Source organism: Loxodonta africana, chromosome 9 (genome assembly GCF_030014295.1).
Source record: "Loxodonta africana isolate mLoxAfr1 chromosome 9, mLoxAfr1.hap2, whole genome shotgun sequence".
Lineage (NCBI taxonomy): Eukaryota > Metazoa > Chordata > Mammalia > Proboscidea > Elephantidae > Loxodonta > Loxodonta africana.
The window spans coordinates 1,865,269-1,888,514 of NC_087350.1; the positions used below are offsets into that span (position 1 = coordinate 1,865,269).

Consider the following 23,246-nt stretch of genomic DNA (forward strand, 5'->3'; position numbering starts at 1 on the left):
CCTACCTCCAGTACTGTCTCCAAGGTGATGGTAAACAACCCTTAACCCCACCTACCCTACATTCACCTCACCTACCTGGGTGGCTGACCCTCCCCCAGACCTCTGAGTTGATAAGGAATAATGTCCGCCACTGTCCGCCTGTTCTTGTTGGGGACTCGAAGCCTCAGGGCATTTGCATGGGGCAGAAGACATCAAAGGCCACCATGAGCCTGGGAATCTAGAGACCTGTGACACATGTCCACAATAACGTAGCCGATAGAGGCAAAATCGGAATGATGAGAGGCAAACCCTAGCTGAAGTAAATGTTGGGTGGGCAGGGCTAAGGATTGTTTATCATTACCATGGAGACAGCCTCCTGAGGCAGTGGATGAAGCCTTTGATGGGGCCAGACCACAAGTACCAAGCCATTGGGATAGATCTGGCCCAGCTGGCTGATGACCTGGGGGCCCTTCATTATGACCTAGGTGACTCAGGGGCCACTTCTGGGTGCGGCCACAGGAATTCAGCACACCCAGGGAAAGGCTTGAGATACAGAGTTTCAAGGCACTTACTTGAGGACATCAGGATGCAAGTTATGCCCATTCAGCCCCTATTGTCTCTCTTGGTCTCTGTCAGCTGTGCAACATCTTTGAATTGTGCCAATGAGAAACATCAAAACTAAGGCATCAAGAGAGAGAGCCCGTTGAAGGAGGAGTGTAGGCCTTGGGGAATATTGGTTTCCCAAGGGCAGAGAATGGAAGGTAGCCCATCCACAGGGTCTTCAGCATCTGGCACCTGATGAGGAAGCTTTACACGTCCAGAACCTGGGCAGGTTGAGCTTCTGTGTTGATGGGAGACCATCCACTGACTGATCCTTCAGGTGACACTTTGTATCCTGAAAACCTACCCAATGGACTAGGCAGAAGCCATTCATGCATACCTGCTAGAGGCTTCTCTTGGGTCTAGAGATTCAGCCTGGTCTCCACCATTTCATCTTCTCAGTGCACCCACACGCTCTGCCTCTCTGCATGAATGCCACATCCAACTGGGACATGAAGGGTGCCACTCGGCCAAAGTTGGGACTGGCATAATCAAGTGAGAACCTGGCTTCTTTTCCTATTTTTGCCGTCCGCTGGTCCTTAACCTCCCCCGGCACACTGCTTTTGCATGGGGTCCTGGACACCAGGGCCGGATATCCTGGCAGCCAGGGCCCCTGGAGGCCTACGGAATGTGGATGTGAGTTCACTGGTGACCAGTGTTCCTGGTGCTGGAGGGAGGCTTAGTCCCCAGTCTGGCAGGCCCTGGGGCTTCACGACGCCTGTCCCCGACCCTGGCCATTGGCCCGCTCCTCTGTGAATGTGTGCACTCTCTGACTACGTTTCTCCTCCCATTTCTCTGATTCTGCCTCCATTGGTTTTGTGACTGCTTCTTCAGCTGAAACTTTTTATCTGGAAAACCCTCCCAAGGGACTAGGCAGAAAACTTTCACACATACCTGTCAGAGGCTCCTCCTTTGCCTGGTCTCCAACATTTCATCTTCTCAGCGTGCACATCGCTCGCACCCACACGCTCTGCCTTTCTACATGAATGCCACATCCAACTAGGTGGCAAAGCATGCCCTCATCCAAAGAGGGTAAGGGCATAATAGAGTGAAACCCTCATTTATTTGCCTATAATTTTGCCATCTGATGGTCCACAGCCTCCTGTGGCACACTGCTTTAGCGTGGGGTTCTGGACCCCGGGGCTGGAAATCCTGCCAGCCAGGGCCCCTGGAGTCTTGTGGAATCTGGATGTGAGGACACTTGTGACCAGTTTTGAAGATAGAGGAGGGGACCTTGGTCCCAAATCTGGCTGGCCTTGGGGCTTCACGATGCCTGTCCCTGACATGGGGTATTGCCCTATGCCTCCATGAATGTGTGTACTCCAGTTATGTTTCTCCTACCACCACTCTGGTTCCACCTCCATGGGCTGTGTGAGTGTGGAACTGATAGCCATGTCACAGGTCTCTAGATTTCCAGGCTTAGGCTGTCCTTGGCTGTCTTCTGCCCCAGTCAGTGGCCCTGAAGATTCAAGTCTCTGGTGAGGACATGTGGACCCTGGTAGACTTTATTCCTCCTCAACTCAGAGGTCTGGGAGAGGGAAAGCAGTCCTGGTAAAAAAAAAAAAAAAAAAAAATTTTTTTTTTTTTAGTAGGCAAAAGATTTTCGTGTAGGTGGGGCTAAGGGTTGCTTACCATCACCATGGAGACAGCCTCTAGAGGCAGGGGGCGGAACTTCTGATGGTGCCAAATCACAAGTAGTAAGCCAATAGGAGAGATCTGGCCCACCTGGCAGATGACCTGGTTCCCTTCATTTTGACTCATGAGACTCAGTAGCCACTGCTGGCTATGGCCACAGGAATTCAGCACACCCAGGGAGATGCTTTGCAGAGTGGGGTGCCTAATGGGCCAAGGTTCAAGGTACAAGGTGAGCAGGCCAGGTGCCTGTTGTCCACTTACTTGAGGACATCAGTAGGCAGGGTATCCCCACTCAGCACCTATTCTCTCTCTGGGACTCTGTGTCTGTGAAACATCTCTTAATTGTGTTACTGAGAAACATCACAACTAAGGCAACAGGACAGAGAGTCTAGAGACGGAAGAGGGTAGGCTTCTGGCTGTATTATTTGCCCAAGGGCAGAGGATGGCAGGTAGCCCATCCGCGGGGTCTTCAGTATCTGGTGCCTGGTGAGGGAGCTTACCATGCCTGGACCCTGGCCAGGTTGAGCCTGTGTACAGATGTTAGGCCGTCCACTGACTGCTCCTTCAGCTGATACTTTGCATCCTCAAAACCCTCCAAAGGAACTAGGCTGAAAACATTCACACTTCACTCCAAGAAGCCTCTCCTGGGTCTAGAGACCCAACCTGGACTCCACCATTTCATCTTCTCGGCAGGCACCTGGCCTGCACCCACAGACCCTGACTATCTACATGAATGCCACATCCAACTAGGACACAAAATGTTCCACTCAGCCAGAGACGGCAGCAGCATAATCAAGGGAAAGCCCCATTTTTCTGCCTATTTTTGCCATCTGCTGGTTACTGCCCTCCATGGCACACTACCTATGTGTCAGGTCTCAGAAAAAAAAAAAAAAAAGCTAAGGCCAAAATCCTGGAAGCCAAGGCCCCAGGAGGCCAGTGGTTTGTGAATGTGGGGATATGGATTACCTATTTGTCGTATACAGAAGGGAGCCCTGACCCCTAGCCTGGCTGGCTCTTGAACTCCATGACGTCTGGAACCATCCCTGGCCTTTGCCACGTGGCTTCTTCAGTGTGTGCACTCTAGCTGTATTTCTCCTGCCATTACTCTGATTCCACCTCCAGTGGCTATCTGACTTGGAAGTCTCCATTTACCACTTATAGCAATATCACAGGTCTCTACATACCAAGGCTCAGGCTGACCTTGGCTGTCATCTGTGCCAGGCAATGGCCCCAATGGTTCATGCCAGATGATGACGCATGGGCCCCGGAGGACAATATTCTCTATCAACACAGAGGTCCGGGTAAGGGTCAGCAGGCCAGGTAGGCCAGATGAATGTCAGATGGGCAGGGTTAAGGCTTGTTTACTGTTACCATGGAGATATACTCTGGAAATGGTGGGCGGAGATTCTGGTGGGCCGGGTTATAAGTACTGAGCCAATAGGAGAGATCTGGCCCACCTGGCAGATTCCACAGGGCCCTTCATTTTGACGCCCAGTGGCCGCTTCTGGCTACGACCATGCGAATTCAGCACATCCAGGGAAAGGTTTTGCAGATGGGGGTCCCTGATGTGGACAGGTTCAAGACGCTGGGAGAGAGGGTCAGTTACCAGTTTTCTACTTACTTGAAGACATCAGTAGGCAAGGTATCACCACTCAACAACTATTGTCTCTCTTTGTCTTTCTCTGTATGCGTCAGTTGTGCAGCGTCTCTTAAGTGTACTCCTGAGAACCGTCATAAGTACAGGAGCGGAAGGGACAGTCTAGACATGAAAGGGGGAAAGCCTCTTGCTGTATTGGTCGCTCATGGGCAGAGATTCCAAGTAGTCCATTTGGATGACCTTAGAGACTGGTGATTGATGGGGGGGGTGGGGGTCTACACCAGGGGTAAACCCTGGCCAGATGGAGCTTGTGGGATGACAGGAGCCCCTCTGGTGAATACTACTTCTGCCAATAGATTGTATTGAAAAACTCAGCCAACTAGAATGGGCAGAAAACATTCACACATACCTGAGAGAGGCCTCTTCTTGGTCTGGAGATCCCAAAATGTTCTCCACCAAGTCAACATGTCAGCACACAACTTACCTGCATACATAAAATCTGCCTTTCTCCATGAAGGCCTTATCCAACCAGAAACCACAGCTTGCCACTCAGCCAAAGGCGGTCCAAGCGAAGTCAAGTGAAACATCTGTTTTCACATTTTTACTGTCTGCTTGTCCAAGGCCTCTGGTTGCACACTGCATATGGGTCAGGCTTCAGAAGCCAAGGCTGAAATTCTGGAAGCCAGAGCTCTGGGTGCCCAGTGGATTGTGAATGTGAGGATATGGATTAGGGCTTAGGGCCTTTGCCTGGGGCAGAAGACAGCCGAGGTCAGCCTGAGACTAGATACCTAGTGACCTGTGACACTACTGCCAGTGACAGATGTTGATTTCCACACTCATGTGTCTGCTGATGGCAGATTCAGGGTGATTGGAGGAGAAATGTAGCTAGAGGGCACACATTCATGGGGGCATGGGTCAAAGGCCATCATGGAGCTCAAGTGGGAGCCAGCATAGGGCCCAGGGCTCCCTCCCGTATGTGGCAAACAGGTCATCCATATCCCCACACCCACAGACACTGAACTACTGGGGCCCTGGCTGCCAGGATTTCGACCTTGTCTTCGGAGACCTGATGCATATGCAATGTGGCACCGGAGGCTGTGGACCAGCAGAAGGCAGAATTTTGAAAATGGTAGTTTCAGTTGACTTTGCCTGTACTCTGCTTTGGCTGAGTGGCATGCTGTGTTTCCTAGCAGGAGAACACATTCATGGAGAAAGGAGGATTTGATGTGTGCAGGCAAGATGTGTGCTGAGAAAATGACAAGTTGGAGACCAGGGTGGATCTTCAGACCCAGGATAGGCCTCTGGCAGGTATGTGTCAATGTTTTCTGCCCATTCCCCATGGCTGGGTTTTTCCATACAATGTATCAGGGGAATTAGGAGTCTCCCGAGAGGCTTCCATCTGCCCCACAAGTTTCACCTGGCCAGGGTCTGCCGGTGGTGTAGCTCCCCCATCAATCACTAATATCTAGACCTTCCAGATGGACTACCTGCTCTTCTCTGGCCATGGCCAACCAGTACAGCCAGAGGCCTTACCCCTTCTATCTCCAGGCTCTCTCTCAGGCACTCCGAGTTGTGATGTGAATCAGGGGTAAAATGAAGGGATTTCGCAAAATGAATACTTACAGAGAGAAAAAGAGACAAGAGCTGCTGATGTGGGAGGCCTTGCCTACTGATATCCTCGGGAAAGTGGGAAACAGGTACCTGGCCTGCCCTCCCAATGCCCGGAACCTGTCCACATCAGGGGTTCCCATCTGCCTGTGTAGCCTTTCCCAGGGTGTGCTGAAATCCTGTGGCCTCAGGCAGAGGTGGCCACTAAGTGTCATAGGTCACAATGGAGGGCCCTGTGTCATCTGCCAGGCAGGCCAGATCTCTCCCAATGGCTTAGTACTTGTGACCCGGCCCATCAGAAGCTCCACCCAGTCTTGTGGTGGCTGTCTCCATGGTGATGGTAAACAAGCCTTAGCCCCGCCCACCCAGAGTTCACCTGGACTACCTGGCCTGCTGACCCTCACCCAGACCTCTGTGTTGATCAAAATGAATGTCCGCCAGGGCCCAGGTGTCACCATCTGGGATCAAGGATTCGGGCCCTTGCCTGGAGCAGCAGACAGCCAAGGTTAGCTTGTGCCAAGGTCTCTAGTGACTTGTCACACTGCTGCCAGTGATGGTGACTTCCACACTCACATATCCCCAGTGGCAGAATGATAGTGACGGGAGGAGAAATATCCCTAGAGAGCACACATTCATGGAGGCACCAGCCAAAGGCCAGTGACAGTACTGGACGTCGTGGAGCCAAATGGTGAGCCAGTCTAGGGCCCAAGACTCCCTCCTGTGTGTAGCAAACAGGTCATCCATGTCCCCACATCCAGAAACCACTGGACTGCTGGGGCCCTGGCTGCCAGGATTTCAGCCTTGTCTTCGGAGGCCAGCCACATATGCAGTGGCCCACTGGAGGCAGGGGACCTGTAGACAGCAAAACTTTGAAAATGGCAGTGTCACTTCATCTGGGCAGTACTGCCTTTGGCTTAGAGGCATACTTTTTTGCCTAGTAGGGTAAAGCATTCTCGGAGAAAGGCAGAATTATGTGTGCAGGCAAGGTGTGTGCTGAGAAGGTGACGAGGCTGAGCCTGGGTTGGGATCTTTAGTCTCAGGGGAGGCCCCTGGCAGGTCTGGTTCAATGTTATCTGCCCATTCCACTTGGCGGGGTTTTTCTCCACACAGAGCATCAGCGGCATTAGTAATCGATGGAGAGGCTTGCATCTGCCCACAGGCTCCACCTGCCCAGGGTCTGCCCATGGTGTGTTTCCCATGTCAATCAATACTATCTAAGACCATCCAGATAGACTACATGCCATTCCAAGCCCATGGGGGAACTGGAATAGTCAGAAGCCTTCCCCCATTCATCTGTAGGCTCTCTCTCAGGCAGTCGTACTTGTGATATTTTTCAGGGTAGAATGAAGAGATGTCTCAGAATGAACACATTCAGAGAGGGACAACAGATAAGAGTAAGGATGCCTTGCCTACTGATATCCTCACGTAAGTGGAAAACAGGTACCTGGCCTGCTCTCCCAGTATCTGGAACCGTCCACATCAGGTATTGCCACCTGTGAAGATATTCCCTGGGTGTGCTCAATTTCTGTGGCCAAAGCCAGAAGAGGCTGTTGAGTGTCAATGGACAAAATGGAGGACTCTGTGGAACTGGCCAGTTAGGCTGGACCTCTCCTATTGGGTCAGTGTTTGTGACTCGTTGCATCAGAAGTTCCACCCAGTCTTCCAGTCTTCTCACAAGATGGCTATGCTTTGTGCACCTGAACAAAAGACACACCACTGATAACAAGGTGGCAAATCCAGCTGCACCTGAACAAAGACCCCTTCGTACCCTCTTTCTCTTTCCCATGCAATCCAACACATATGGCCCTCTGGTTTATACTACATAAATCCCAGGCCTGAGTCCTCCTTTGTTTCCTTGCTCATGATGGATTGAGTGGGGTGCATGGAGGCGACTAAATATTCCACCCTTGGACATGAACCTTTCGGGGGAAACTGGCTCAAGATAAACCCTACTCTGTTTATCATCCTCTTGATTACTGTGTAAGTAATTAAAGGTCTGTGACCACATCAGTGAGTAGTATAATTATTTGTTCTTATTCACAGAGCCCTGCACTGCCTGATTTATTTCACTTGGTACATTACAGAATTCACTACACTGGCATAGCCAGCCTGAGCCTACCACAGTTTGGAGAATAGTAGTTCTAGGGTCAGTGGAGTATCTAATACTCCAAACTGAACTGCCTGAGCCTCCCTGACCTTGTGGGAAACACATGTGAACCACATGCTTTCACTAACCAACTAACATCTCAGGGGCCTGAACAACCTGCTATAAAATGTCATAACAGAATTATTCCCATAGTCAGGGGAGGGAATGCTTCTTTTCTCCCTTGCAGAGACTGCCAAATTGTTATGGCCAGGTGCTAGTGGTGGACATGCAACTAGGCATAGCGAGTCCTCCCTGGCAGAGACCCAGTCAGAGAGAAGGTCAGAAGCTGTGACTTCTAGAAATGTCATACAGGTGTAGACACATGTAAGGCACTACCTTGGGGCCTCACAAAATTATTTTTGGGAGTTCTTTCCCCAAAAGAAGGTTTTAGTCAGTGAGACTTTCGTGTTAATGTGCATGCTATTTCATTTGTGCCCACTTGCTGCTTAGAGTCCAGGACATTTGGGCAATATCAGGACTGGAATGAATTTGTATGAGCCCTTTGAATGACACCTAGTACATACTGGATGTTCAATAAATGGGAGCTCCCCATTTTATCATGAGACCTGGGTGGGTTTCAATTCTGAGACATTCCTGGAGTCTTACTGACTACATAAGGACTCTAAGTCTGAGACAGATTTGCAGGAAGAGTGACCAAGAACACTGCTTAGAGAGTTATTGCTAGACCAATAAGTCTTAGGTCAGAAAAGCAGAAAAGCAACACCAAACTCAAACAGCTGGAGGTGTGTGGACAGCACAAGTCAGGCTTGGCTTGGGGCCTCAAGCAAGAAGGAACAAGTTCATGTGGGTTGGGGAAGGAGGCAAGGGTGGACAGTGGTCTGGCTTCTGCAGACTTGGGGAGAGTGGGTCCTGTGGGGGCAAGTGAAGAAGGTGCTGAGAGTCCACTTCAGGAGCAGTGCTCTGAGTACGCCTAGTCTAAACTTTGGGTTTCAGCCTTATATCAGGACCATGCTCTGTCTGCCTCCAACCCACTTTCCCCAGCCCCACCCATATCTGAGAGCCCTCTATGCATGCAGGCCTAGAACCCCCCACCTTCCTCATCCACTGGCCTGGTGTTTTGTTCCCCAATTCAGCAAATGTCCCAAGCTTCTGGAACTTCCCCTTCCTCCATCTCAACTGCTCAGTCATTCCTTGTCCAAACCTGACATGTTGGCTTCTCTGCTTTGGTGAAGCCCTTGCTCCCATGCACTGTAGATACCTGGGAAATGTCTGTCTTCCTCTGAAAAGTCACGTGCTCCCTGCATCTGTGTCTGCAGACCTCTAGCTCTCTGTAGAGAGGAGATCAGGTAGGTCCAGCGGGCTAGCTCCCTCAGTGTCTCTTTAGTCTGCCTCTGCCTGCTCCATCCTAGAAGCCAAGTGGTTGAGAGTCTCCCTGTGATTCCCATTCCCTTGCACAGGGAATCAGACAGCTGGTATCCAAGGGAAGAGGGAGAGTGCACAAAGGAGCAGAGGGACAATGTAGATTGGAAGAGGGCTGCAAAAAGGCACAGAAGGAGGAGTAGGATGGGCCTTTTATTTGCTTTTGTTTCATTTTTTTCAGGTTTGGTTTGGGGAGTGGCAGGTGAGGGACAGGAAAACCAAGGAGAAGGAACATTTAGAGAGACTGTGTGGAAAGGCAATGGAAGGTTCTTGCATGGAGATTGGGGTCTGGAGTAGATAGAAGGCTTAAGGAGTAGAGGGGTTACCACAGAGTCTGCCGCAGGACCTTGAAGATAAATAGCAACAAGAGCAAGTGCTGTAGAGGCACAAGGTCTCTGCAGGGCCTGGGCAAGCAGGCAGATGCTAGAAGCCAGTGTGGAATTTGGGTCTGAGTAGGAGCAGAAGTAGGATCAGGAAAAGGTGTGACCCTTTTGATTCCATCAATCCAGTTGGCAAAGTAGGTGACCCTGGTGAAGACGCTGGGGTAGATGGGATGCTGGCAGTCCAAACCCCAACTGGCCAATCCCACCAGAACCCAGGTACCGATGAGCTGACAGACGAGGGGTCCCCCGGAATCACCCTGAAGAAAAAGAAAGAAGTTAGCACTGGGGATGGAGCTAGGGGTGTTACATATGATGGTTCTGAGACTATCAGGTGGCAAAGTAAGGGAACACATGTCTCTTCATCAGATTCACATGAGTGACACTTTTTAAAAGTCCACACACTGTGGTTCCACCTGGATACCTATTGAATTAAAATCTCATAGGTGGGGCTGGAAAAGAGTTTCCAAAAGCTCCTGAGCTGCTCCTCAAGGTTGGTAGTCACAGATATAGATATATACCTGAAAGATATAGCTGTAGATATATATCTCAAAGATACAGATATAGATCAAGGGGCCAAGATGGATGACTAGGTAGACGCTATCTCGAATCCCTCTTGCAACAAAGACTCGGAAAAACAAGTGAATCAATCACATACATGTCAATCTACGAACCCTGAACAACAAACACAGATTTAAAGAGATGACCTGAGTGACAGAGACGGGGAACGAACAACTACGGGGAAGCAGAGACTGTTTTTGGAGCCTGGAGCCAGCGTCCCAGTCAGGTAACCTTGGCGCCGGGCTTAGGACTGGAGGCAGGGGAGCTGAACACAACATCCTGTGACGGCGCAAACACGGGGCGCAGCCCTGCCCCCGTGAACTGACCTCGGGAGGGGGCCCAGCCGGTCAGCGCGGGCGGCGTGGCAACACGGCTGCCAGGAGAAGTCGCCGGGAGGCAGCGACTGGTTTTGGAGCCAGGAGTGCAGCGTCCCAGCCGGGGAATCTTGACGCTGGGCTTTGGACTGGGCACAGGGGAGCTGAGCTCAGCATCCTGTCACAGCGCAAACACGGGGCGCTGACCTGCCCCACTGAACTGACCCCGGGAGGGGGCCCAGCCGGTCTTCCTGGGTGGCCCGGCGACACGGCTGGCGGGAGGAGAAGTCCCCGGGAGGCAGCGACTGTTTTTGGAGACGGAGTGCAGTGTCCCAGCTGGGAAAACTTGATGGTGGGCTTTGGACTGGCAGCTGAGGAACTGACCACGGCTTCTGCGGGCCTGATCCTCGGGGGCAATCTCTACCCAGCCAGCACACATAGGCGACACACCCCTCGGGAATCTCAGATAAAATAGTCATCCCAAGAAAGATAAGTAACTTTGTCTATATTCTGGGGTGCTATTCTCACCTGTTTTTCTGAACCCTCCCCTCCCCTTCCCAGGCGGCTTCATTAACATTGGAATTTCCTGAGCCAGAGGGAGAACTGCTCTCCGGTTTTCTTCTCCCTTTTTTTTGGTCTTTTCCTAACCCATTCTTCCGGCCTGAGAGAAGCAACCACAAAAAACCCAGGGACCAAAAATCCTTCCCTAATTGGACTAAAAACACAGAACCAGCTCCAGCCAAGCATATGTGATCCATATCTCGGGCTTTCATTCCTACAGGGAACAAGGTGGCTATTATAATGCAAAGGCATCTCTGATAGGGATCTGACTGCGTTTTTTTTTTAGCGGATTTACTGGAAAAACAAGTTTCCCAGGTCTGATATCTCTGCGTATTCAACAGAGCCCTCACTGACCCACAACAGGGAACTGAGGACTGAAGCTCCCCCAGACCACCGAGCCTCCTGCCTTAGGGGCCTAAGGAGGGTGACACCTACCAATCTGTAGAGGTACTTGCATTGGGGGCCTAAGGTATAGCTCCAGAGCCCTCCCACCAGGTGCTTTAGGAATAGAGACACACCTACCCCACTGACGCTTGGGGGAAGCCTGTCAGCATCCTGCCCCCCCCCGGAGTAAGAACCCCAGCTGCTACTAGAATCTGGTGCACGCAACTATCACCACTACTTCTCAAGGTGGATAGGTGTTAGGGTGCAGCACACACTTGATGACCCAAAATCAGATTCTACTCAAGAATAGTGAATGGACTCAGGCATATATATCTGGTAACAGCCCAAACCAGCTGGTAATAGGTCATAAGTAAGTCAAGGGCTACAACAATCAAGACAGCACAATCTAGTAGCCCATCCACGTATATTGAAAGAAAACAAACAAGATAAGACTCAGTGAGCAAATATAGAATAAATCACTACAATATCTTAGTGATGGCTCAGAGACAGCAGTTGATATCAAACCACACAAAGAAACAGACCATGACAGCTTCTACAACCCCCCAAACAAAAGAGTCAAAATCTTTCCCAAATGAAGATACAATCCTGGAATTATCAGGTGCAGAATATAAAAAACTAATTTACAGAATGCTTCAAGACATCAGGGATGACCTCAGAATGAAATAAGGCAAACTGCAGAAAAAGCCAAGGAACACACTGATAAAACTGTTGAAGAACTCAAAAAGATTATTCAAGAACATAGTGGAAAAATTAATAAGTTGCAAGAATCCATAGAGAGACAGCATTCAGAAATCCAAAAGATTAACAATAAAATTATAGAATTAGACAATGCAATAGGAAGTCAGAGGAGCAGACTTGAGCAATTAGAATGTGGACTGGGACATCTGGAGGACCAGGGAATCAACACCAACATAGCTGAAAAAAAATCAGATAAAAGAATTTAAAAAAATGAAGAAACCCTAAGAATCATGTGGGACTCTATCAAGAAGGATGACTTGCGTGTGATTGGAGTCCCAGAACAGGGAGAGAGGACAGAAAACACAGAGAGAATAGTTGAAGATCTGCTGACAGAAAACTTCCCTGACATCATGAAAGATGAAAGAATATCTATCCAAGATGCTCATCGAACCCCATTTAAGATTGATCCAAAAAGAAAAACACCAAGACATATTATCATCAAACTTGCCAAAACCAAAGATAAAAAGAAAATTTTAAAAGCAGCCAGGGATAAAAGAAAGGTCTCCTTCAAGGGAGAATCAATAAGAATAAGTTCAGACTACTCAGCAGAAACCATGCAGGCAAGAAGGCAATGGGATGACATATACAGAGCACTGAAGGAGAAAAACTGCCAGCCAAGGATCATATATCCAGCAAAACTCTCTCTGAAACATGAAGGTGAAATTAAGATATTTACAGATAAACACAAGCCTAGAGAATTTGCAAAAACCAAACCAAAGCTACAAGAAATACTAAAGGAAATTGGTCAGAAAATAATAATATCAGATACCAGCACAACACAAGGTCACAGAACAGAACATACTGATATCAACTCAAATAGGGAAATCACAAAAACAAATTAAGATTAATTAAAAAATAAAAAAAATGCTCAAAACAGGAAATCATTGAAGTCAATATGTAAAAGATCACAATAATCAAAAAGAGGGACTAAATACAGGTGGCACAGAACTGCCATATGGAGAGGGATACAAGGCGATATAGGACAATACAAGTTAGGTTTTTACTTAGAAAAATAGGGGTAAATATTAAGGTAACCACAAAGAGGTATAACAATTCCATAACTCAAAATAAAAACCAAGAAAAACATAATGACTCAGCAAACATAAAGTCAAATACTATGAAAATGAGGAACACACAATTTACAAAGAAAAACGTCTCAGCACAAAACAGTAAGTGGAAAAATGAAATTGTCAACAACACACATAAAAAGGCATCAAAATGACAACACTAAACACTTATCTATAATTACGCTGAATGTAAATGGACTAAATGCACCAATAAAGAGACAGAGAGTCTCAGACTGGATAAAGAAACACGATCCGTCTATATGCAGCCTACAAGAGACACACCTTAGACTTAGAGACACAAACAAACTAAAACTCAAAGGATGGAAAAAATATATCAAGCAAACAAAAATCAAAAAAGAGCAGGAGTAGCAATATCAATTTCTGACAAAATAGACTTTAAACTTAAATCCACCACAAAGGATAAAGAAGGACACTACATAATGATAAAAGGGACAATTGACCAGGAATATATAACCATATTAAATATTTATGCACCCAATGACAGGGCTGCAAGATACATAAATCAATTTTTAACAGAACTGAAAAGTGAGATAGACACCTCCACAATTATAGTAGGAGACTTCAACACACCACTTTCGGAGAAGGACAGGACATCCAGTGAGAAGCTCAATAGAGACACGGAAGACCTAATTACAACAATCAACCAACTTGACCTCATTGATTTATACACAACACTCCACCCAACTGCTGCAAAGTATACTTTTTTTTCTAGCGCACATGGAACATTCTCTAGAATAGACCACATATTAGGTCACAAAACAAACCTTTACAGAATCCAAAACATCGAAATATTACAAAGCATCTTCTCAGACCACAAGGCCATAAAAGTGGAAATCAATAACAGAAAGATTAGGAAAAAGAAATCAAATACTTGGAAACTCAACAATACCCTCCTGAAAAAAGACTGGGTTATAGAAGACATTAAGGAGGGAATAAGGAAATTCATAGAATGCAACGAGAATGAAAATACTTCCTATCAAAACCTCTGGGACAGAGCAAAAGCACTGCTCAGAGGCCAATTTATATTGATAAATCCACACATACAAAAAGAAGAAAGAGCCAAAATCAGAGAACTGTCCCTACAACTTGAACAAATAGAAAGTGAGCAACAAAAGAATCCATCAGGCACCAGAAGAAAACAAATAATAAAAATTAGAGCTGAACTAAATGAATTAGAGAGCAGAAAAAACAATTGAAAGAATTCACAAAGCCAAAAGCTGGTTCTTCGAAAAAATTAACAAAATTGATAAACCATTGGCCAGACTGACTAAAGAAATAGAGGAAAGGAAACAAATAACCCGAATAAGAAAGGAGATGGGCCACATCACAACAGACCCAAATGAAATTAAAAGAATCATATCAGATTATTACAAAAAATTGTACTCTAACAAATTTGCAAACCTAGAAGAAATGGATGAATTCCTGGAAAAACACTACCTACCTAAACTAACACAATCAGAAGTAGAACAACTAAATAGACCCATAACAAAAAAAGAGATTGAAACGGTAATCAAAAAACTCCCAACAAGAAAAAGCCTTGGCCTGGACGGCTTCACTGCAGAGTTCTACCAAACTTTCAGAGAAGAGTTAACACCACTACTACTAAAGGTATTTCAAAGCATAGAAAATGACGGAATACTACCTAACTCATTCTATGAAGCCACCATCTCCCTGATACCAAAACCACGTAAAGACGTCACAAAAAAAGAAAATTACAGACCTATATCCTTCATGAACATAGATGCAAAAATCCTCAACAAAATTCTAGCCCATAGAATTCAACAACATATCAAAAAATTAATCCCTCATGACCAAGTGGGATTTATACCAGGTATGCAGGGCTGGTTTAATATTAGAAAAACCATTAATGTAATCCACCATATAAATAAAACAAAAGACAAAAACCACATGATCTTATCATTTGATGCAGAAAAGGCATTTGACAAAGTCCAACACTCATTTATGATAAAAACTCTCACCAAAATAGGAATTGAAGGAAAATTCCTCAACATAATAAAGGGCATCTATACAAAGCCAACGGCCAACATCACTCTAAATGGAGAGAGCCTGAAAGCATTTCCCTTGAGAACGGGAACCAGACAAGGATGCCCTTTATCACCGCTCTTATTCAACATTGTGCTAGAGGTCCTAGCCAGAGCAATTAGGCTAGACAAAGAAATAAAGGGCATCCAGATTGGCAAGGAAGAAGTAAAATTATCTCTATTTGCAGATGACATGATCTTATACACATAAAACCCTAAGGAATCCTCCAGAAAACTACTGAAAGTAATAGAAGAGTTTGGCAGAGTCTCAGGTTATAAGATAAAAATCCCAAAATCAATTGGATTCCTCTACATCAACAAAAAGAACATCGAATAGGAAATAACCAAATCAATACCATTCACAATAGCCACCAAGAAGATAAAATACTTAGGAATAAATCTTACCAAAGATGTAAAAGACCTATACAAAGAAAACTACAAAGCAGTACTACAAGAAATTAAAAAGGACATACTTAAGTGGAAAAACATACCTTGCTCATAGATAGGAAGACTTAACATAGTAAAAATGTCTATTCTACCAAAAGCCATCTATACATACAAGGCCCTTCGGATCCAAATTCCAATGTCATTTTTTAAAGTGATAAAGAAATCACCAACTTCATATGGAAGGGAAAGAAGCCTCAGATAAGCAAAGCATTACTGAAAAAGAAGAAAGTGGGAGGCCTCACTCTACCTGATTTCGGAACCTATTATACAGCCACAGTAGTCAAAACAGCCTGGTACTGGTACAACAACAGGCACATAGACCAATGGAATAGAATTGAGAACCCAGATATAAATCCATCCACATACGAGCAGCTGATATTTGACAAAGGCCCAGTGTCAGTTAATTGGGGAAAAGATAGTCTTTTTAACAAATGGTGCTGGTATAACTGGATATCCATTTGCAAAAAAATGAAACAGGACCCATACCTCACACCATGCACAAAAACTAACTGCAAGTGGATCAAAGACCTAAACATAAAGACTAAAACGATAAAGATCAAGGAAGAAAAAATAGGGATAACGTTAGGAGCCCTAATACAAGGCATAAACAGAATACAAAACATTACCAAAAATGACGAAGAGAAACCAGGTAACTGGGAGCTCCTAAAAATCAAACACCTCTGCTCATCTAAAGACTTCAAACAGTAAAAAGACCACCTACAGACTGGGAAAGAATTTTCAGCTATGACATCTCCGACCAGAGGCTGATCTCTAAAATCTATATGATTCTGTCAAAACTCAACCACAAAAAGACAAACAACCCAATCAAGAAGTGAGCAAAGGATATGAACACACACTTCACTAAAGAAGATACTCAGGCAGCTAACAGATACATGAGAAAATGCTCTCGATCATTAGCCATTAGAGAAATGCAAATTAAATCTATGATGAGATTCCATCTCACTCCAACAAGGCTGACATTAATCCAAAAAACACAAAATAATAAATGTTGGAGAGGCTGCGGAGAGATTGGAACTCTTATACACTGCTGGTGGGAATGTAAAATGGTACAGCCACTTTGGAAATCTATCTGGCGTTATCTTAAACAGTTAGAAATAGAACTACGATACAACCCAGAAATCCCACTCCTCGGAATATACCCTAGAGAAATAAGAGCCTTCACACAAACAGATATATGCACACCCATGTTTATTGCAGCTCTGTTTACAATAGCAAAAAGCTGGAAGCAACCAAGGTGTCCATCAACGGATGAATGGATAAATAAATTGTGGTATATTCACACAATGGAATACTACACATCGATAAAGAACAGTGACGAATCTGTGAAACGTTTCATAACATGGAGGAACCTGGAAGGCATTATGCTGAGCGAAATGAGTCAGAGGCAAAAGGACAACTATTGTATAAAACCACTATTATAAGATCTTGAGAAAAGGTATAAACTGAGAAGAACACATACTTTTGTGGTTACGAGTGGGGGAGGGAGGGAGGGTGGGAGAGAGTTTTTTACTGATTAATTAGTAGACAAGAACTGCTTTAGGTGAAGGGAAGGACTATACTCAATATGTGGAAGGTCAGCTCAACTGGACTGGACCAAAAGCAAAGAAGTTTCCGGGATAAACTGAATGCTTCAAAGGTCAGCGGAGCAAGGGCGGGGGTTTGGGGACCATGGTTTAAGGGGACTTCTAAGTCAATTGGCAAAATTATTCTATTATGAAAACATTCTGCATCCCACTTTGAAATGTGGCGTCTGGGGTCTTAAATGCTAACAAGCGGCCATCTAAGATGCAGCAATTGGTCTCAACCCACCTGGATCAAAGGAGAATGAAGAACACCAAGGTCACACGATAACGAAGAGCCCAAGAGACAGAAAGGGCCACATGAACCAGGGACTTAAAACATCATCCTGTGACCAGAAGAACTAGATGGTGCCCGGCCACAACCGATGACTGCCCTGACAGGGAGCACAACAGAGAACCCCTGAGGGAGCAGGAGATCAGTGGGATGCAGACCCCAAATTCTCACAAAAAGACCATACTTAATGGTCTGACTGAGACTAGAGGAATCCCGGTGGTCATGGTCCCCAAACCTTCTGTTGGCACAGGACAGGAACCATTCCCGAAGACAACTCATCAGACCTGAAAGGGACTGGACAGTGAGTAGGAGAGAGATGCTGATGAAGAGTGAGCTACTTGTATCAGGTGGACACTTGAGACTGTGTTGGCATCTCCTGTCTGGAGGGGGGATGGGAGGGTAGAGAGAGTTGGAAGCTCGGAAAATTGTCACGAAAGGAGAGACTGGAAGGGCTGACTCATTAGGGGGAGAGCAAGTGGGAGTATGGAGTAAGGTGTATATAAACTTATATGTGGCAGTTTGACTTGATTTGTAAACGTTCACTTGAAGCTCAATAAAAGTTAATAAAAAAAAAGTAAATTGGATAGGAGGAAAATAAATAAACCTTAACTGGGTCCTGGTTTGGAAAAGCTAGCTACAAATTATATTTTTGAAGATAACTAAGGAAATTTTAATAAGGACCAGATGTCAATTAAAAACCAAAAACCAAAAAAAAAAAAAAAAGATACAGATATATATCTGAAAGGTATATATCGAAGATATAGATATATATCTCTAAGATATATAGATAGATATCTCTAAGATATATAGATAGATATCTCTAAGATATATAGACAGATATCTCTAAGATATATAGATAGATATCTCTAAGATATATAAACAGATATCTCTAAGATATATAGATAGATATCTCTAAGATACATAGATATCCCTAAGACATATAGATATCTCTAAGATATATGTATGTGTGTGTGTGTATATATATATATGAACATGTTGCTGTGGATTGAATCGTGACCCCAAAAAGGCAATTTGAAGTCCTAATCTCCAGTATCTGTGAATATGACCTTATTTGGAAATAGGGTTTTTGCTGATATGATTAAGTTAAGGTTAACTTTCTAAAAGCATGAGTTAAAGTGAGGTGATCAGTCAGGATGCAACTACAGTAGAAAAGGTGAGAGGTTTTTCACGCTGACTGGGGTAGAGTAGTGACAAATAGTCAGGTTTGTGATAATATTTTAAAGGAGGAGCTAACAGGAATTGTGGAATCTGACTCTTCCTGACCAACCAGAGAAAAGCTACAGAGAGAAAAGGGAAAAGACCTGAGAACTGAGCTCTGTATTTAGAAACTGGGAGGGGAGGAGGAACCAGTAACAGTCCAAGAGAAGCAGTAGGTGACAGGTTGGAAGTTCAGGAAGCCCTGGAGCCCAGGAAATGAGATATATAAGGCTGCTGATATTTCAAAAAAGAGGAAGACTCAGGCCTCATTGTTGACACTGGGAAGACAGAGGTTGTTTTGGGACCTTGGCAAGTGTTTTTGGTGTCACGATGGGAACAAAGCCTGCCTAAAGTGGGTTAAAGAGAAGGGAGTCAGTAAGTGAGACAATGTGCAGTCAACTCTCATGAGGAGTTTTTTGGGAAAAGAGGCAGAGAAATTGAGCAGTACCTGGAGGGAAATCTGTACTCTGTGTGTCTGCATGGGAGATATGAGATGGAAAGACAGATGACACAGGAGGAAAAAAAAAAGCCTCTGGGGGACCCAGTGCGCAAGCAGAGGGGTTGGTTTGGGATGGGGCAGCAGGGGTCAGGAGAGTCAGGGCACAGATGCAGGAGGTAGGTAGGTGCAGGGCTGGGAAGATGAGTGAGCTCTAGTCTGGTTTTCTCAGTGAAATAAGAAGCAAAGTCACCAGCTGCGAGAGAGGAGGTGGGGTGCTAGATGGGCAAAGTAGAGGCTTGAAGGACAGAGAAAAAGTGACATGGTGCAATAGGCTGAATAATGGTCCCCCAAAGGTGGATCAAGAGGCAGTTGTTCAAACAGAGCAAGGGGATACTATGTGGTTCAAGATTGGAAAAAGTGTGCAATAGGGTTGTATCCTTTATTTATTCAATTTGTAGCCAAACAAGTAATCTGAGAAGTCAAACTATATGAGGATTGAAGGGAGACTCATTAACAACCTGCAATATGCAAATGACACATCCTTGCTTGCCAAAAATGAAGATGACTTGAAGCACTTACTGATGAAAGCACAAGACCACAGCCTTCAGTATGGATTATACCTGAATGTAAATAAAATGAATTTTCTCACAAATGGACCAATAATCAACATCATGATCAACAGAGGAAAATTTAAAGTTGTCAAAGGTTTCATTTTACTTGGATAAACAATCAACGCCCATGGAAGCAGCAGTCAAGAAATCAAACAACATATTGCATTAGGCAAATCTGCTGCAAAAAACCTTAAAGTTCTAAAAAGCAAAGATGTCACTTTGACGACTAACATGCTCCTGACTCAATCTACCTAATATGCATGCAAAAGCTGGACAATGAAAACAGAAGACAGAAAAAGAATTGATGCGTTTGAATTTTTTAATTGTGGTGTTGGTGAAGAATATCAAATATACTACACAGACGGACAGAGAAAACTGTGCTCATGAGGAACCTGTACATAGATGAAGAGGCAGCCATTGAAACAGAACAAGGGGTTACTGCGTGGTTTAAAACCAGAAAAGGCATGTGTCAGGGTTGTAGCCCTTCACCATACTTATTCAATCTGTATGCTAAGCAAATTAATCTGAGAATGTGGGCTATATGAAGAATGCGGCATCAGGATAGGAGGAAGACTCATTAACAACTACAATATGCAGATGACGTAACTTTGATTGCTGAAAGCAAAGAGGACTTGAAGCACTTACAGACGAAAATTAAAGACCACAGCCTTCAGCATGGATTACACCTCAACATAAAGAAAACAAAACTCCTCACAACTGGACCAATAAGCAACATCATAATAAGTAGAATAAAGATTGAAGTTATCAAGGATTTCATTTTACTTGGATCCACAATCAATGCCCATGGAAGCAACAGTCAAGAAATCAAACAATGTATTGCAATGGGCAAATCTGCTGCAAAAAAAACCTCTTTAAAGTATTGAAAAGCAAAGATGTCACTTTGAGGACTAAGTTGCACCTGACCCAAGCCATGATATTTCCAGTCGCCTCATATGCACGCAAAAGCTGGACAATAAACAAGGAAAGTGGAGGAAGAATTGACCCATTTTTTTTATTGGCAAAGAATATTGAATGGGCTACCAGAAGAATGAACAAGCCTGTCTTGGAAGAAGTACAGCCAGAGTGCTCCTTGAAAGTGAGGATGTCGAGACTTCTGTCTCATGTTCTTTGGACATGTTATCAGGAGGGACCAGTCCCTGGAGAAAGACATCATGCTTGGTAAGGAAGAGGGTCAGTGAAAAAGAGGAAACCCACTTTGACTGACACAGGGGCAGCAACAATGGGCTTAAACATAACAATGATTATGAGGATGATGCAGGACAGGGCAGTGTTTTGTTCTGTGGTACACAAGGTCACTATGACTGGGAACCTACTCAACAGCACCTAACAACCACAAAAACATGGACTAGCAGAAAAAGAATGAACAAATCAGTCTTAGAAGAAATACAACTGGAATGCTCCTTAGAAGGGTGAAGACTTCTTGCTTACTTTGGACATATCATCAGGAATGATCGATCATTAGAAAAGGACATTGGTAAAATAGAGGGTCAGCAAAAATAAGGAAAACCCTCAATGAGATGGATTGACACAATAGCCTCAACGACGAACTCAAACATATCCAAGATCATGGAGATGGGGCAGAACTAGGCAACGTTTCTTTCTGTTGTACATAAGGTCTCCATGAGTTGGAGCCAACTCGAGAGCAACTAACAACAATAACAACAAAGATGTCTACACCCTAGTTCCCTAAACCTGTGAATATGTTACCTTATGTGGTAAAATGGACTTTACAGACGTGATTAAATTAAGAATCTCGGCATGGATACAGTATCCTGGATTATGAGCCCAGTGTAATCACAAGGATCCTTATAAGGGAAAGGGAGGGTCAAGGATCACAGAAGATGGAATGATGAAAGCAGGGGTTGGAGTGATGTTATTGCTAGCTTGGAAGATGGAAGAGGGCCAGAAGCCAATGAATGCAGGCCACCTCTAGAAGTCGAAAAGGCAAGGAAATAGGTTCTCCTCTAGACCTTCCAGAAGGAACACAGCCCTGCTGAAGCATTTTAGACTTCAGACCTGCAGAACTGTAAGAGAATAAATTTCTGTGGTCTTAAGTCACTGACTAAGGAGCCCTGGTGGCACAGTAGTTAAAGTGTTTGGCTGCTAACTGAAAGGTCAGAGGTTCAAACTCACCAGCTGCACTGCAGCAGAAAGATGCAGCAATCTGCTTCCATAAAGATTTAGGGCTTTGGAAACCCTACAGAGAAGTTCTGCTCTGTCCTACAGGATTGCTATGAATCGGAAATCAACTCAACAGCAATGGTTGGTTGGGTTAAGCCACTGAGTATGTGGTAATTTGTTACAGTAGTAATAGGAAGGTAATACACGTGGCCTTCTTGGAGGGTAGAAATGTGCCATCGCTGCCTCAGCTCTTCCCCTTGCCTGGAGTGTACCCTCCCTGAAGTGTGCCCTAGCTTATTCAAGACCAGGGAGAAGGCCTGATCCTTTGAGATAGCGGTTCCTGAGCACTTCAGACCTCGGTGATTCATGCTGGATTCTGGGTCAGTCCAGGGTAGACAAAAAGGGTTCCAATAGCCTCCTAACACCTTAGGAACTCTTGGATGGCAGAGAAAGCTCTCAGAAAATGTACCTCCAACTCCAGTGCAAAGTGATCCCTGGTTTGCACTACTGTAGAGATAGAGGAAAATCACGCATGCATGTGTGCGTGTGTGTGCTGCGTGGGGCAGGGGTGGTGGTGGCAAATTCTGCCTGTGGGTGAGAGGATGGGTCTAAGACAGACCTTAAAAAAAAAATATATTGAGGTAGACGGGACAGATAAGGCAAGATTAATGAAAGCCAGTGCTTATTGACAAACAAACCTTGTTAAGTCAATTCCGTTCTGCCCCACAGGATTTCCAAGGAGCAGCTGGTGGATTCCAACTACTGACCTTTTGTTTAGCAGCCTGAGCTCTTAACCACTGCACCAGCAGGGCCCCTTATAAGCACCTACAAAATCCCAGGCACCGTGCTAAATTTTCTAAAGAATTGTATCATTTTATTTCCACAACCGACCTTATGTAACCCCATTTCACAGGTCAGGAAAGTTTGGCAAGTTCATAGAGCTAGTACACAACTGAGTTAAGATTTAAACCAGGTGTGTCCTACTCCATAGTCTGAGTGCTGAATCATCCTTGCAATCCTGTCTCTCCTCAGAGTATTTCTAAGGGCCCTGTGGGGAGGGTACTCAAGGGGAGACAAAAGAGTGCTACAGTGGAGACCAAAGCAGGTGCTTCATCAAAAGATGAATCTGGTTGGAATCTCATGGACAGGCCATGTGACTGAAAGGCTTAGGAAGGAAGGAAGTAGGAGAGAAGGAGATGGAGGAATCCATCTGCTCTGATCTCCAGGTGTCAAGCTCACTGTTGTCCTCTGACTGGGGACGGAACTAGAGGAAGGGCATATTTTAAGGGCATTATGGGATGTCCATCAGGCCAACAGACAAAGGGTACTTGGCACTGAGACTCTACAGGCATGGCCTCTGCAGGAGGAGGCAGGTGAATAACAAGGGTAGAAGGGAAGTCTAGAATGCAGTCTGGCCTGGGCACTCAGTAGTTGAGCCCCCATCAGGCCCTAACACTCTGTAGACCCCTTGTTTCACCTC

At 45.3% G+C, this 23,246-nt stretch overlaps 1 protein-coding gene across 2 annotated transcripts in view; it reads right to left on the reverse strand.

Annotated features, from left to right (window-relative positions):
- Nucleotides 1–518: 518 nt before the first annotated feature.
- The window catches only part of LOC100661405 (putative serine protease 47), a 38,385-nt gene continuing 15,657 nt past the window's right edge, over nt 519–23,246 (reverse strand). Inside the window, exon 3 of one of the 2 annotated variants that reach the window (XM_064290975.1) lies at nt 519–2,127. In XM_064290975.1, the coding sequence (XP_064147045.1) occupies nt 2,095–2,127 (33 nt within the window). In that variant the 3' untranslated portion in view covers nt 519–2,094. Of the gene's footprint in view, nt 2,128–8,910; nt 9,586–23,246 lie in introns of those variants that run through there. The other variant, XM_064290974.1, reaches the window with a different exon arrangement.